Consider the following 17,224-nt stretch of genomic DNA (forward strand, 5'->3'; position numbering starts at 1 on the left):
TTCCAGAAAGGAAACAGACTATTATTAATGTAATGTAATTTACCAGGTCAGATGCAAACAATTCTGAGTCCCTCATAAGCTCTTTGCAATTCCTTCCCCTCAGATTCCTATCAAGGACTCTTACCAGCACATTTGCCTTTGTTTTCCCCGTTTTGCCTTGTTGAACGGGCCAGGGGTTGTCATCTCAACAAGGAATTTATATTTTGTTTGGTACCAATGCTGGCTGCAGTACAGATGACTGAATCTCATGTTGCAATAAAAGACTCTTGACCTCAGTGTCAATGACAGCTGTGCTGGGTGTCACCAAAGCTGATGTCAGCTATTTGCACCTTGAATATTTTCACCAGCTGGCTCCTCCGTTTTTTTCCATTTTAAAGTTGGAAATCAGCAGCTTAGTTTTTTCCATGGCTCTGTTTGTTTCTTTCCTGATTAGAAGAGATGATAGAAACTGAAAGGAATGAAAATCTGTCTTTGTTCACAAGGTCACTCTGTTCACAAAGCCTCCAGGGTTGCTCAGGCCTTCTGGACCGAAGCAGCCTTCAGAGGATGCACTTGCTTTCTGACTGATTTGTGCCATCCCTCTGCTCCAAGTGATTCCACTTCTTTTCTTTGCTTTTTATTCCACCCCCCCATCAACCTATTTTCCATGCCAAGACATTTCACAACATACCAAACTCTTTCTGCGATTTTGTATATATAAATCTGTATTTATAATAAAGTAAAGCACAAGAGCCTTTCATTACTACTCCTGCCTTTAAGATGTGGAGCTGGGATATGACTTCATCCTAGAAAAAATGCAAACCCAATCCCAAACCAGTTGTCTCCCGGGGTTTTCTTAGCTTTTAGCTCATCATAAACATTTTGTGTGGTTTCAGTAACCGTGCCTAAACCAGACTGCATCAGGGTCAGCAGTACAAAACTCAGACACTGAGATAGAAAGTTTGCACAGCTACTTAAATGTGTAAAATGATGTTTCTCATGGCTGTCAGGGGACCAGAAGCAAAACAGCAAAACAATGAAACAGTAAGAGAGGAAAATGAATTACAAGAGCTTATTGGGCAAACCCACTCTCTGACAGTGTTTCGTTCGCACTGACTGAATTATTACAAAATAGAAAATAACCCTCACATACCCACATAAGACAAAAAAAACCAATTTACTGCAGTAATTGCTGTACACCTGAGATCCTCTATTACCAATTTCTTTCAAAGTTTTAATACATAAAGGAAATATTTCTATAAAATTAGAACTTTTTCCTTTTGTTTCTAACACTCAGTTTGGGTAATTAGAATGAAGAGAGTTTATCCAGAAGCAGCAAGAGACATTTCCAAAACAACACCCACACAAAGGAAGTTTTCTACTTCTCTTTTGCCTTAATAAATACTTTCTGTAATGGATTTAAAATATTTTTGCAGGAAGTTATTTTATCCTCATGGGATTGATTTAAAACAAATTCATGTATTGTACAGAGGAGAGTTATGAGTAGGGAGAGATGTGAGGAAAGAAATGCTCGATAAACAGAAATCAAGGTGCCGGCATTTCAACCATTCAGTTTAAAGAGGATTAAACCATCACGTTTCATACTCCCAGCGCACGTGAAGTATCTGGTGTTTCATGTTCAAGCAGTGTTCTCACCTAGAGCTCTCCTCCACAAATCCTTAAAGGTTTTACAGTGGTCTAGCTAAACACTGCACTGATTTTATAGGTGGCAAAGTTCTTCACACGTGGAGGTGAGCAATCTACTCCAAGCTGCCCCACTCTGCTCCCAGGGACAGGACAGCTGTCCGAGGTCTGAGGCGAGGCAGGTGCTCTGCGGGCCGCGAGTCAGGCGGAACCGACATTTCCAGGGCTTGGAAATAAAGTTATGGATACACTCTCTGACACAAGCAGTGGCTCTCGCAGTCTGCACGTGGAGAGCACAGTTACTGCTGTATTAAAAACCCCTCCAGACCTGCGCCTGTGACTCTAACTGGGGACAGAACCTTCAGGATGTGTGCTCTGTGCTGAACAGGGCCAGCAAGTGGATCATTTATATGCCATATAGATCTGCCACTACACAACTATTTAAAGTGGAGGAACATATCTACATTTTAGACCCCAAGCAATAAGAGGAAGGAAGAAGCAAAATGTTCCAATATTGTGGTGGAGACATACAGAGGAGGTGACTGGTACTATGTTTTGTGCAGTGAAAGCTCAGGATTGCCTCTATTGTCATATTGTTCTTTTTTTTTTTTTTTTTTAATGAAATCTGAGTAGCTCCTGTGATTTCATGATTCATCAAGTTGACAGTTTAAGAAAAAAAAATTTACATAGGCCATCATCCCCCCACTGAATGATCTCTCCTAAATCCAGGATTTGTATTTCTGATTTTTGTTCTTTATCACCAAATTTTTCTTCACACCGTGTACTGTTTTACATCAATCAGAAAATAACTGCTTGTGAGTACTTTCAAGGTACTAAAACTTGTTTGGTTTGTTTTTTAAGTAGTGTAAGCACCTTTCTGATCTGTTTGTCACACTGCCAAACGTGTTGCATTAAACAGGTGGGGTTTGCTGCACACTTTGCAGATGCAGGAGACCAAAGCATCCCTGCTGTGACTGAACCAAAGGAGAGGTTTCACCTCAGTAAGGGAGAGCAAAGTTTACTTTGGGTTTCACACCATCAGTGAAAGACAGCTCACAACTCCTCCTTTCTGGAAATTAATATAGCTTCTAGAAATGTCACAATATTGTTCTGCTCAGGTGAGGATTTAAACAAAAGAGAGGGGGCCTATTGACATATGTAAAATTATCACTCAGTTACCTGCTTGGAGGGTCAGGCCTGTGTTTTTAAGTGAGTTGTCAAAATCCTCCCTATTACCAAACTTCCTTGATCTATACTTAAATAAAAGGGACTCCCTAACATGAAGACATGCTGGCATCTCACAGGAAAAACCCATTTAGTGCTGTGGAACACTGTGAGGGAGTGGTGACACAGCTCCTGGAGATTCCTGACAGGAGACCAGCCAGCCCTGCAGCCACTACACGCTCACAAGTGCAGCTCAGTGTGCACTGCTGACACACTCATTTGCCAGCTATGCCCAGGAGGGGACCTCTGTGTTCTCCAGGATGCCAAGACAGAGATTAGCAGCGTTAATCCCAGTGTAACAAGAGGGCTCATTTTCTCCGGCCCATAAATAACTCCAGCAATAATTCAACCTCCTACTTCAACCTGAAAGCCAGTTGTACTCTCAAAGGCACAGTGGCTTTTAGGAAATACATTATTTTTACTGAGCACCACCAAAATCATAGCGGCCAGTGGCACCAAACGTACGTGCTCTTAACCTAGCTGCATTTTTTCTCAAAGAGATCCCTAAATGTCTAAGAGGCACAGGCACATCCCATGGTAGGAATGCCCTCATTAACACAACACTCCTGCTTATGTCATCCCACTTACTGAACTCTGCTCCTTTCATCTGCACTGAAAATTCCCTTCTCTCCCAAGGAAAACTGCAATTTAATCTCTGTATGCTGCTGAAGAACTGATCTGCTGTTACTGAGAGGACATCAGCAACCTCAGAAAGGGGACTGCCCATGCAAACAGCTTATCAGTGCTTTCCATATGTGACAGGTTGTCCCTTCAGTACAGACACACTGTCATTTTCCTACTCACTAAGAGTGTGGCAACATGGTTAAGCTGAAACTAATTTGGTTACTGAAACATCATTCCGAATGTTTGCACTTCGGATCTCTCCGAAGTTTTTACTGAACCAGTGGCTTTAAGTGATATTCATCCAAAACTTACCTGTTCAGTGGGAAAGGTTGTTTTTGTTAAATTACCACTGTCAGTGCCAAAAATTCATCTTCATTCATTCCTATGAGAGACTGATAGAGTGTCCTTTACCAGTTTTGGTCTTCCTGTATGTTTTCATTTGGTAAGGAGAAAAAAACCACACAAGTACCACATTTTTATTTGCACACGGCGGGGGGACTCCCACGTGAAATCAGCCTGGGCACTGTGAATCAGTGGTGGAAAATCCCCTGGTTTGTTTTGTAGAGAAACTGCAGCTGGTCAGTACACTTCAACAGAAGGGAAATGTATATTTTAAATTTCATTGCTGATGGTTACCTGTCCAGACCTGTAATTTCACCCCTTCTTTTCAGTCACCTTCAAACCTGTGTGCAGAGCATATGCGGAGACACACCACTGGGATTCATACCCGTCATCAACATTTTTCACACGTATTTCCCACATAAACAGATTTTTAGGTTAGGTTTGCGAGGGACCTCTGGAGATCATCCAAACTCTGCCAGGGCCGGGTCACCTCGAGCACGTGACCCAGGAAGCAGCCAGGTGAGACTGGAATGTCGGCAGACAAGGAGACTCCACCACCCCCCTGAGGTTTCCCTTCGAAGCACTCCACAGACCCCTAGAGGCTCCACAGCCCTGGGCGCGCAGAGCCATTTTTACCACCTCGATCACTACCACACCGTCTCCACGCCGCTTTGCTCGCCGCAGACTCCTTCCCGAGGGCACGTCCCGGTCCCGGCTGGGTCGGTGGAGCACGATGAACGCCGTGAGGGGCCAGCCTGAGGGTGGGGTTTGCGACGCGCGAATCCCCCCCGGGGCCGCGTCCCCCCTCAGCGCCTCCCGCCGCTTCCCCTCAGGCAGCGCGCGCCGCCCCACGCGCGGGAAAACCGCGGGGGGCCCCCCGTGAGGCAGGGGCGGGCTCGCGCCTCGCTCCCGCGGCACGTGCAGGGCCGGCCGCACTTCCGGCCGGGCGGGTACTTTCGCGAGGGGCGGGCCTGCGCCTGCGCCGTCAGGCCGCGCGCCGGCGGGGCGGCCGCTCCCGGCGCAGCGCGCGGCGTCCCCTCAGCCGCCCCGGCCGCCCGGAGCTGTTGGCTGCTCCTTCCTCCTTTCCCCTCCTCCTCCTTCTCTTCCTCCTCCTTCTCTTCCTCCCCTTCAGGAGCCGGCGGCGGGCGAGGAGAGGCGAGTGCCGCGGCCGGCATGTGAAGCGGGGCACCCCCTCACCGCCGCTTGCCTCCGGTTCCTCCCCGGTTCTTCCTGGGGCTCTCCGCTCGCCATGAAGAAGTTTTCTCGCATGCCCAAGTCCGAGGGGAGCGGCGGCGGCGGCGGCGGGACGGCGTGCGGTGGCTCCGGGAGCGGCGTGGCCCTGGGCAGGGCGCTGGCGGTGGGGCGGTACCAGGTGACCCCCGAGGAGCCGCTTGCCGAAGGTAAGAACGGGCCGGGGGCGGCGGGGACGGGCCGGAGCCGGGCCCTCCCGGCCCCGCGGAGTCGCTCACCGGCGGGGAGCCGGTTGCGGGGCTTTGGGCTGTGCTGCTTCGGCCGCTCCCTGGGCCGGGGGGCTCGTTAGGGCGCTCGGAGTTCCCCGGCTCGCTGCCTTGGGTGTGTGAGGCAGGGTGAGGTGTCACCGGCGCCTCCGTCAGCCTGCGTCTTTTGCTTTTGCCCCCTACTCTGGAAGAAAAAAAAAAAAAAAAACAAAAAAAACCCAAACAAACCCGACAGAATAAATTTCCTGGTCTTCCTTGGTGTAAGGCGGCAGATTGGTGTCACGGTCACGAGTGGAAGTGCAGTGCTGGCAGGTTGTGGTGTAGAGCCTCCCCTCGCTGCAGGGTGTTCGGCTTGTGCTTGTTGTGGTGAACTCCATGTCATCGGACTTGCACTGGGACTGAAGGAAGAGTTGTGTGGGTTTTTGTAGCCATGGGGTTGGCTGGACTTTCTTAGCTGTACTGCTTCACTAGGTGCTGGCATGGGACACCATCAGAAGGGCCATTTTTGAGTTTTGCACTGTGTGGGGGAAACAGTGCGGTGTCCATCTCCCAGAGCTGGTAATTGATGTGATGTGTCAAGTGTAATTCGCCTCCCAGGTCACTGAGTTTAGGGCTAGTTCTGTATATTTTACGGTTACTGAATGTTTACAGTGCGCTGCTTGGGATGTTGTGGATGAAATAATACATCTCTGTCGATTTCGTCTGTGTGTTGCTTAGACTATGCCTAAGTATATTTATGTGTAAGTGTACCAGTTAACTTTCACTGATTATGTGCATTTCTTGGTGGAGATTTAAGATGTGGTTTTAACAAGTGCATGGAGATAATATTACTAATTGGAACGGGAACACAGAAGTGGCACTTATATTTTCATTGCTGTCTAGGAATGATTTTCATAGTAAAGTGGATTTGGTACGCAATATTTAGAATGCAGTGTTTTGTATTTAGGGTGTGAAGATGGTGTCAGGAATTAGCCAACTGCATACCTCGTTGCCTAAGGTCTGGGTGGTCCTTGCTGGGAACTACTTCCAAGTCATTGGAAGAAGGTCTGACAGAAGGTCATGTCTTGGCACGGCTTGATGACAAGTTAGGGACTTTTTTAAAAAAATAAAGACAACAGGCTCTTGAACAAATTGAGGTGGTATCACAGAAAACGTGTGTAGTGGAAAGGAGAGAAATTTTCTAGTGCTTTGTTTAGTGTAGCACATCATTAAAAGTTTTGTCATGATGTTCTGTGTTTAGAGTCACTAGAGATTATGGGTTTTTTTTCCTTTCTGTAGCTGGCAGAAACAAATTGATAGCTCTTGGGGCCAGGGGAAGTCCAAATTTTAACATGTGACTGTTGTGTGAATTAACTTCCTACTTTTGAGTCTGAAAGCTGTTTTCTACTGCTTTTTTTTTTTTTTTTTTTTTTTCCCCTTCAGGTTTTATGTGGTCTCTTGAGTATGGATGTTTAGGATGAGAACTGATAAGGGTTGGGGCAGTGCAAATTTGCTGCATCCTGAGAAAAGTCTCCGAGGTACCCCTGGAGCGGGTCAGTAGGGAGGACCCAAAGGGGCCTGGAGGATAAGAAAACAACAGGTGGCACAAGTGCAGGGTTGGGGAAGTAGGGACATGAGGGAGGAGGGGCCGGGCTCTCCCAGCTCCTCTGACTGTCGGGGAGCAGCTGGGCTGTAACAGGGGCTGTGTGTGTGCTGGGCAGGGGAAGGGCTCTGTGGTTGAGTGTCCAGGTGGCCCTTGGGTGCTCCTAACTGGTACAAGGCTTTATGGGTCAGGAGATGGCTTTTTATCCAGGAATAACTCGTTGACAGTCAATCCCTTGCCTCAGTAGCATTTAATAGTAATAATTGTGTTACTGCTGTCACATTAGTCATACTGCTACCTGGAACTAATGCTGAACACTTCACAAATCCCCTGCTTAATAATCTTTCTCTTGGGAGGGGAGAGGTGAAAACTTTTTTTTTTTCCTGTTCTCTTTGCACAAGGCATTTTTTTCTTTCAGTTTCTGAAACCCAGTTTAACCGAGGCTTGTAAACTTGTCAGGTAGTTCCTATTACTCAGTGCTGATGAAATAGCATTTAAGATGCTAATATCCATCCAAGTTAGAGCTTGCATTATGAAGCATTAATGAGAGATCCAGTTAATGAATCTAAAGTTCTTAACAAATCTATTTAAGAGGAGATACAGTGTTCTGTTAGCAGAGGTGTAGTATATTGTATTTTTATTAGCTATTAAAATTAATAGCATGAGATGTCTATTTCATGCAAGCTGTTTAACCCCCACCCTCTTTCCAGCTTCTGTTCTGAGCAGTCTCAGGAAGGCAGCTCCTGGTGTTGTGGAGGATTGAGGCTCCTGGGAACTGGAGGACTGGCAGTAGTGATACCGAACAGCTGGGGTTGTAATGACCTTCCTGGGCTGCAGTGATGGATCTTTGGGTAGATTTCTTGTGTTGATACAAGTGTTGCCCTCCAGATGCTTTTCTGTAGTCTTTGACAAAATGGTTTTATTGCAGTGTTCTAAAGGTAGAAGTGTGGAGCATTATAATCCAGTTGTTCTGAATAAAGTATAATTCTATATAAAGGAAATGCATCCTTTTGACTAAAGAAGGTGTAAAGTTGAAGAGCTGTAGTTATTAGGCTGTTAGATGGTTTCTTTTGTTCTAAACACCTATTCTCTGATGACTTCTTGGCCTCCATAACCTAGTGGTCAGTATGCTGTTGGATGGAGGTATGTACTGTTACTTTTTATTTCTCAGAGATGGGGGGGAAGCAGTTAATTTGGTTTAAGGTTTGATGTAGAAAATTAATTCCTGTCCATTTTGAGGGCAAGGCAGAAATATGTGGAATAAATTACTGATACAGAGTGAAGGCCTTGTCTTTCTGTCTTTTTGTTGAAGCAGACTATTGGCAATACAGCTCAAGTTTGGAAAGTGAAATCTAATAAAAATACAGGGAGTTCTCTGTTGAAAGTTAGAGGTGTTGCATGGGGAACTGCAGTTATAGAAACTCCAATAATGAAAAAGACTTTACAGTTCAGAAATTGCAGCAAACTGGAAGTGGCCAGATATAAAACATGCTTGAAAGTTTATCTCAAATGTCAGTGCAGAACAGTTTGTTGTGAAGAGTGAAAAGGAATGTTAAAATTAGCAAGTTCTCAAAATATTTTTGTCTTACATGGGGAGGAGATGGAAAGTTGTGGCTTGATATAGTGATACTACTTACTTAGTTGTTTGCCTTGACTTGGACTTCACTAAGTCCTTTTTGCTTAATAACTGCAGTAAAAGTAATTTTTCTGCCTACTATAAAGCTAGGCATTGCAAGATGCTCATTTGTCTTACTGTCTTTATTGCTTGGCTAGGTTTGAGATGTTGGAACTGAATAAATAAAGGCTTTGCCAGGTTCTAAATTGTCTTTGTACCACGAACAGACCAAAGAGGTTATGGGAAGTGTTGTAATTGAGTATAAGGGTATGTTTTTAACAAGTGCAGATGAAGCTAGAAAGAGGCAATTACAACTGTAAAAAAAGGCCAGCAGACTCTTCAGCTTCCTTCTCATGCTTGACTGGCTAGGTTTGGAAGCTGATTTGTGGATGGGGAAAGATGGTCATCATCTGCTTTTTGTTTTCATTCAGAATTGGTTAATGGAGTTGTGGGGTCTACGCTGTTGCATCTTACCAAAATAAAGCAGCGCTGTGTAGTGTTCCCCACGCAGCAGCTCATGCTCTTGCCAGCCAGTGGATTGCTGAGGAGCGTGGAGGTGAGAGGGCAGGCACCTTGAAGAAGTGGGTAGTTCTGCATGCCCCTTGCTCTCAGAGGTACCCAGAGGGGATGCAGAGCAGCTCTTTGCTCTGGATAGGAAAGAGTGAACATGATGCTTCACTGGTCTCTTGCTGTGACTTTGCTTTGCCCTGTTGTGTGTGGAAAGAAGTTGTGTGGTAGTGGGTACAGTGGTTTATTTTTATTGTCTAGGCTGATAAAGCGGTGAGTCTGGAGCTGTGTGGTGTTGAGCCTCTGCTGCTGTGGCTTAGGAGGCCTTGCTTTTCTAAGTGACCTTGTGTGTAGGACTAGAGAGGCAGGGGAAGGGCCACTCAAGTGGTAAAGTTCATTTGTTAGGTACTTCATTAAGTACTTAAAAGTTCATTCGTTCATGTTTGTATAATAGAATGTTTGCTTTGTTTAGTAGATATGGCGGTTAAAGCACAATTTTCTTTGAAAGGGGGCCTCTCAATAGGGAAAGTAGCTCGATTCCTTCTAGGTGGTGTGCAGAGAAACAACCAAATTCCCAGGATGTTCAGTAACAAACTGGTCATTAAGCCACAGAGGGTCAGTAGCTCTCTCCCCTTCTACTCACTCTGGGGGTCAGCTTGACTTTCTCCCAGACAAAACCTTTCAGCAGGTCTGGGTACTGAAGGCAGTGGGTTGGTCAGTGCCATTTTGGGTAAGGACATGAGTCAGTCAGTGCCATTCTGGGGCAGGGAGGGGGTCAGTCAGAACATTACAGCATGGACCAGAGGCTAACAGAACCCCAGGGGGCCAGGGGAGAAGCAGTGGCTGCCTCACCTATGCAAAGCTCACCTTGTTACCCCACACACTTCCTGCCCAGTTATTTTGAGCCACTCAACCATTCCTCCAGTCTCTTACACCAGTGAAGGAATGAGCTTCCTGTGAGTTCTACTGTCCTACTTTAATTGTGTGTAGTCTTTGCAAGTACTTGACAACTCTTATGATTCGGTTTGCCTCTTACATTCATACTGTTCTAGTCGAGGCCTAATAAAAATGTAACGGTAATTGAGAGGAATTCCAAGTCCTGTTTTGTGAGCTCTTGTGCTCTGTGTTTGTAGATACTTTATTGAAGTTATTTATTTATTATTTAAGTTCTTCCAAACATATCTTGAAATTGGGGTAGTCTTGAATGTTCTGTTGTTTTTTGGTTTTTTCTACCTTATGTCTCAGCAGTAGCAGTTCAGTTTGTAATGCAAATAAACAAATTGAGTATTGTGCATAAGATTCTATTGGCCTTTGTCAACCCCCACCTCAATTGAACTCTCATACCATCATTTTTGGTCCCCAGAGCGAGATATTGTGAGCATTTGCAGCTCCAGCAGCTGCTGTAAATTTGGAAGCAGGCTGTTGTATAGCTGACCTTCTTCATCTCCTCTCGAGGTGGGGCTTGTTTGTTGTTGTTTTTTTCTGGAGAGGTAAATAGAGAGAGATGCCATTGTAATGGATCTGTGAACTTCAGTACTTCCAAGTGATTCCACAAGGTGTAGCCCAAGTTTTTTAGCTCTGGGAGAGCTTATTTCTGTGGCAAGTGTTATGAATATACCTAGTGTGGGGTTACTTCCACTGGCGTGTGCTAGTGTTATCCTATGAGACAAGGTGACATGTACAGTACTGGTCTTGGTTTATTTGGTTATTGCATGTGACTTGCTGCTCTGTGGAAGCTGCTGGTTTATTTCCAGTTGTTTAGGTGGATTATGAGCTGGAAGGCTGTCTGGAAAACTAACTTGTGGCATTTCAGTTGGTTTGGTCATGTCGATTTTTTTTTTTTCCCAGAGTGAAACATTTCTGAATCTGTTTGCACATGACTGTAAAGGTCAAGCCTGTTGTTCTGTCTCTAACAGTTTTGCTTTGCTAATAATGGAGTAGGAGATAGGGTTTGTTCCAGTTCAAGATATAAAAGAGAAAAAGCAGAGTGAGTACTTGAAACTGACTTTTGTTTTGGCTGAAAGCATAATACAATACACATGAAGCTCTTCTACACGCCCCAAAATAGTCACAGCTGCCTTACATCAAGTATATCTGCAGACTGGCAGGTGCTGAGATCCTGGACCAAGCTAGACTTGATTTCTTGGTGGTGAAAGCTGGGGAGCCTGTGCTGTTGCGTGTGGGGATTTTCTTGGGACTTCCTGAGCCTCATTAAGGCAGTTCACATGGTGCTAAAAGAGCGTTGTTTGGCTAGCGCAGCATGGAGCTGTGCTCTGTGCAATGAGCAGGCAAACAAAAAGCAGTTTGGTGCTTTGTATGTGATCCTTGTCTTACACCAATATGCAGGTAAATGTCTATTTTCATATAATGTAGCCCACAGAATGAAGCTCCAACTCAGTTCAGTCAGTCACACATCTGGTGTGCTGAACACTGTGGTGGCACTTGGGCAGAACAGTTGCTCTTGCAGTCAGCTCTTCAGAGCTGCTGTGTGCCTCTGGGACATGGGTGGAGAAACGAACAGGTTGGGAAACATCTGTAGGCTGACAAAGGCATCTATTGTACAGCTAGGGCCAAGTTCAGCTCTTAGGACACGTGGTCTAATGCTCTTTGATTATCCAGTTATTACTTCTTGCATGCCCTGCGGACACTCCTTCCTGCATCGTGTGTATATGGACGGGTCTTGTTACGCCTCTGTTAACTGCACACAGTTATGGTCTTTTTTGAGGATGCTATCCCTTTAGTTTTTGTGTGGCCAGCAGTAGTTAAGTAAAGAGGAATCTAGTAATTCCGAGCTAAGTTTTCAGGCTAGTGGCTGAGAGATGGCTACAGGAGGAGGAACTTCATTTTTAGCAGTATCATGTTAATATCACACAAATATTCAAACCATCTTTTCTTTGCCAAATTTTGAAGAAAAACGGATGTGCCAATGTGTGTGCCATCTACTTGCCTTTTTCCTTGCAGATGCATTTTGATAAAGAATGCTGATGTTACAGTATCTGTAAGGGGAGGGTATGTGTGCAGATGTGTTGCAGGAGAAAGCTCTTGGACACCCTTATAGGATAAGGCAGTATGGGAGAATGGAGGTTATGTTAGCTGGGTCTGCGAAGGACATGGCAAAGCTTTTAAAAAAAAGCTGTACAGGATCTTAAAGTTTTTTTGGTGTGCTTTACTGGTTTAACTGATTTTTTTTTTTTTTTTATTAAATCTCAGTGTTTTGCATGTTGGAAAAGGAAAATGGTTGGATAAAAGCAGTAGAATTCTTTTTCAGACACACATTAACTGGGAGCCAGTAATTGTGGGAAGAGGGTATGTATTTCTCTGGGCTGTTGTCAGTGTACTAGCAGAGCTGTCAGTCAGTAACCTGTATGTTGCCCACAGGGAAGGGTTCCTGCACTGGTTCTGTGCATGGAGAAGAGAAGTTAACACCAGGGATGGGGCTCAGTGTTTAGGGAATGGCATGGTCACTGGCATGCTTGGCTTTGGCAGCAGGGAAGAACGAGCATGTTGTATTGCATAAGCACCTTAACTGAGTGAGCTCAGCTGCCTTTCCAGCTGTAGAAGTTGGTTGGCTCTGTACATGTGCACATATGCTCTTTGATGGGTGTCTCACTTGCAGCTGAATAGATGTCATCTCTGGTTCAGAAGGGAGGTGTTGGAGGTGCTCAGTTAGGTTGTGCTGCTTGTCTCTGGCATCGCTTTAGTTTACAGTGTTTTGTTTATCTTCATTCTCCTAATTCCTTAACCTTGTGCTATATTTTACTTGCTGTAGCTATTTTTTGCCTCTGTAATGTTCTAGCTAAGCAGGCTGCCACAGTTGAAGGAATTGGTGTTTGTAAGCTGAGCTGTGTTAACTGACACTATGAATGCTCTGTACCTGCCAAAGGGCAGTGTAAGAGTTGGATGGCAGCTTGGGAACTAACCCAGAACACAGGCAGGGTCAATCGCTTGCCTGATTGTAACTGGATTGCTTCAGATGTCATCCTTTTCCTAAGAAACTATTAGATTTGCAAGCATCCATTATGAAATGGAAGCTTTTCCTCATTTGTGTCTGTGGGCTTAGTTTAAAAACTATCAATGTGCTGGATAAACAGCTGCTTCCTGATGTGTTTGGGGTATTTGCCTGTTAGTGATGCCTGGAGCTGCCAGCCTGAGGGTGGTTTGCAGGTCCCAGCAGCACAGAGCAGCAGTGCCCCGGTGCAGGTCACATCATCTCTGCTCGGTTGTTGCGCTGTGGTAGAGATGGCTTGTCCTGCATTTTCTCCTCCGGCGCATGGAGACGTGCAGTGATCCTGAAACCCCTGCTGTCCTCCAAGGAGGGTCTGTGTTTCTCTGCATCACTGTCTGGCTGCTGACAAGAAAAGAGCATGAATTCCTCTGCTCCTGTTTTCCTGGTTGCCTTGGGAATGGATTTCAGTCTCCTTCAGTGTTCGTCATCTGGTTAAGGAGGTAGGAACCTTTCCCTTCCTCTCCACATTCTCATGTTCCTTGCTCATGCTTGTCTAGGTTGGTTACTTTTTTCTAGTTCCAGTGTGATGTCTTGGATATGGGTGGGTTCATCTGTGAAACTGGGTTTCTGAACAGAGGCAGGGTGGAGGAAAGTAGAAAAGTGAAGGTTGCCAACTGGAAATAAAAAAAACCTAGCTTTGATCCTAGGTGACTGTCATAATGAAATAAGGAATACTTATTTTGGTTTGATAGCAGAAAACCTGCTGCTTTGTCCTTGAGCATCATGTGTTAAAGCACTCTTGTGTAGTGGAACTGAAAATTGGCAGACTTGGGAGTGTTCTCCCTGTAAAGGTAGAAGAGTCTTCCCTTAGTCTTGCTGATCATTTAGGTCTGCTTTGCTTCTGAGGCTAGTGGTGAAAGTACTGAAGAAACTATTATAGAGACAAGTGAGGGTGAACATCTGAGCAATCTTTACTTTGCTCGTCAACAGGTATCTTCAAAGCTGGTATTGCTGCAAAGAGCTGGCTTTTGTGGAGAGTCATTACTCCAGAGATGGAGAAACAAAGATGAAGGGATTTGCCCTGAGTCATATGAGTCTGTACAAGAGATACAGGTAGAGTTTGGAACGTCCTGGCTCTGTGATAGCTTCTTCCTCATCTCTTCTGTAACATGCTGTGCCTTAATTGCCACATGTAAAACTAAGGTAGGAATTCTGATGTTACAGGGCTTGAGGAGATTTTATTCAGAGTCATGTATGTTTGGCTTCCTTCCAAACTTGCTTGTTATTTAAATGGGTGGATTTGTTCCTGTGGTGCCTAGAAACTTCAATAGGCAAGTCTCTACCAAGCATGTGCCAAAACACATGGATGGTTCAATTCCTGGTTTGTTTCAGTTCTGTTGAACTGACTCATTTTAAAAAATTTGTTACTCTGGCTGTGATTTTTATCTGTGTATCTTGTCTTTCAGTAGCAGTTGTAATGAGTAATTGTTGCAGTGTTTTGCTTCTTATGAAACAAAAAATAGCTTTGCAAGTGAGTGATTAATATGACATTTTCTTATGTTCTTTTGCAATTCCTGCAGGTTGAAAAACTGAATGTGCTTTTATTTAGAGAAATTGTTGCTGAACAAGTTTTCTCTTGTTCTGGATGATTAACTTGCATATAACTATGAGAGTGGTGCAGAGCAAATAAATAATGAAAGAATGTAAGGCACTAAATTCTACTTTGCTGATATGTATGTATAAGAACCTGACCTGAATACAATGTGTGTTCATGAGACTAGAATAGGAAGAGTGAATGAAATTTAGTGTGTCAGCATTAGACATGGGATCAGTTCTGGTTTGTGTGATGTGCAGGAAAATTAATTGTTTGGAGAAAAGCAAATGAAATAATGGCTTTCTTTGAGCCATGCTGTTGTGTCTCCTTAGAGCTCAGTAGCACAGTCTGCATCTAAAGACTTGGCACCTTCAACTTGGCTGTGAGGTTAAATGAACTATCACTTGGTTATTATATCATGAGAACTTTTGTAAGCAATGGGAGGAGTATTCGATCCCAGAAAGAGCTATCCAGAGTCGTCTTAGGCAATCTGAAGATAGAAAAGCAAGTTTATGTTGTTTTGGCAACTCAAAAGGAAGTAGTTTACTGCATTTTATTTGGCCTAGTCTTGTAGCCTTTGAGTTCCATCCATCTTGGTGTGACTTCACAGTATTATCCTCCCAGCTTTGTGCTTTCCTCAAATATTTGATTTCTCCATTAGACATTTTACGCTTTTCTTATGACTTGCTGTTTTGTTAAACTGACATCAAATTGTATGGCTGCCTTTTTAAGAGGAGGCTTTTGCTGAAGGACATATTTGAGTTTAGATGGTAGTTGGGTCCTAACACTTTGATTTTCTGAGATTTCCCCAAACCCATGAGTTTCCTGATCAGTCCCTTGAATAAATAACTCCCTTGTTCTGAGTTACCACTGTTGACTGGCTTCCTGAAACATGCAAGTTATATGAGAGTTACTAAATTATTTTGGTAATCTCGACTCTATCTGTAATCCTGTTTCCATTGCACCATTGCTTATTTATTGAAAATTATCAAGCTGCTTACTGTTATGAAATTTACGTGTATTGTTTATTTAAAATTATCAAATGTTACAGTGCGAAGTTTGGAATCCCAAGCACAGAAGTGCTGCAAGGTCTTGAGAGATGCTTTATATGCAATTAGGACTATTCAAATGTATTCACCATGTACTAGGTAGAGGTTCAAGAACTGCCTGTCCCCATGCAGGTCCCAAGGAAGTATTATTGCTTAAAATGGCTTATAATTCTGTTCATTGGTGTAAGCAGGTTGGATCTCAGATATTGTGCTCTTAAAGTTTACTGGTCCCCTGTTGTTCTTAGACTGACTAACTCTGTATCTCAGCATACACCTTTGGTATGCCGGAGTTGAAACCTGCGCCAGTATTTGCCAGCAGCTAAAGACTATGAGGTATGGTAATGAAAGCCTTCTTAATTATTCATATTGGATGTTTTAGCACTAATTCCAGGCAGTCAGTCTAATTCTAGTCATGCTCCTGGATGAAATGGTCAGTGAATTATGCTCAGATGTGAAGGTGGGTGAGACTGTAGGCTTTTCCTAGCAGGGAAGAGATGGGCTTCGTCTTGCTCATTTGTATGTGTAAGATGCCTTAGAAAAGGAGGAAACCAGAGACACTTCCAGTGACATCTGCCTCAGTCTGAAGTGCCGCTAGCCTTACAAACGGCTTGGTTTGTGTCTGCCTGGCCTGGTGGCTCTTGCTTTGTGTGGCAGCCAGAGGTGGCACTGGTCCAGGACGCCGCGAACCAGCCGCTGGGCCGGAGCCGGGCTCTGTGTGCGGAGCTTTGTTCCCGTGCCACGGCGGCTCGGGGGCATTCAGTGCACAGTTAGTCATGGGGGAGGTTAGAGAGCCCTGCTTGGCTTTGCATTCCTGCCCTCCACATGGAAATCACAATTAAAGCAGTGATTTCAAGGAAAATGAAAGGCCAGCTAGAGAGCAAGTAGGAGTTTGGTAGAGATAAGGTGTTTGTTTTCTTAACTGGTTGGTAACTATATGGTATGACAATTAAGTTCAGTTAAAAACTGAAAAGTCATGGTATTTGCATATTGGCTATATATTATCTACCTGCTGATTTAACTAATTGGTAACTATATTTGATTTTTTGATTATACTGGACCTAAAATTAAGCTTTATAAAAAAAGTAGCGAATGACATTTGAAGTTCATCTAGGAAATGAAATGAGTTCATGCTCTTAACCTCACCGTTGTAGAATGGTGAAGTCTGTGTTTGTTGAGCCTATATGCACTGATCATGTCCTTGTTGTGGTTTTCCAGCTCACTCTGTTTTCAGGTCAGACCAAACTGCAGCTGGAGCCGAGTTCAGTGAACAAAGACATGAGATGGGGAAAGACATGCAAAGGATAAAACTGCTGTTCAAAGTTTTCAGGTTTTGGGATTTTTTTTGTAAACAGTGTTACTGGATGCTCATTGTAGGTGTCTTATCAATGTCTTGGGTAAGTTGAAAAGCTTTCCTGTGAAAAGCACAGGTGAGTAAGTAGATGTTAACAATAATTTTCATAGTAAGTAAATTGAACTGTTGGTGATCTGCTGGAAGCCTTCTGTGGTCCTTTCCTTATAGACAGGAAGGAAGTATTACTTGACTTAAATACAAGCTTCTGTTAAATATAGTTGCAGAGTTAAATGCGTTAGATTTTTTTTTTCCCCAGTGAACAGAAGGAGGTGGTGATGATATAATACATGAAAGTAGTACAGTGGTTGTG

At 44.2% G+C, this 17,224-nt stretch overlaps 1 protein-coding gene across 3 annotated transcripts in view; it reads left to right on the top strand.

Moving 5' to 3' along the window:
- Positions 1-4,808: 4,808 nt before the first annotated feature.
- The window catches only part of BMP2K (BMP2 inducible kinase), a 49,947-nt gene continuing 37,531 nt past the window's right edge, over positions 4,809-17,224 (top strand). For all 3 annotated transcript variants that reach the window (XR_008436641.1, XR_008436642.1, XM_053974912.1), the window contains exon 1: positions 4,809-5,213. Coding sequence is in view for 1 of the 3 variants with exons in the window: in XM_053974912.1 (XP_053830887.1) it covers positions 5,063-5,213 (151 nt within the window). In the remaining 2 variants the exon portion in view is untranslated. The remainder of the gene's footprint in view (positions 5,214-17,224) is intronic.

This window comes from Vidua macroura, chromosome 4, assembly GCF_024509145.1.
Source record: "Vidua macroura isolate BioBank_ID:100142 chromosome 4, ASM2450914v1, whole genome shotgun sequence".
NCBI lineage: Eukaryota > Metazoa > Chordata > Aves > Passeriformes > Viduidae > Vidua > Vidua macroura.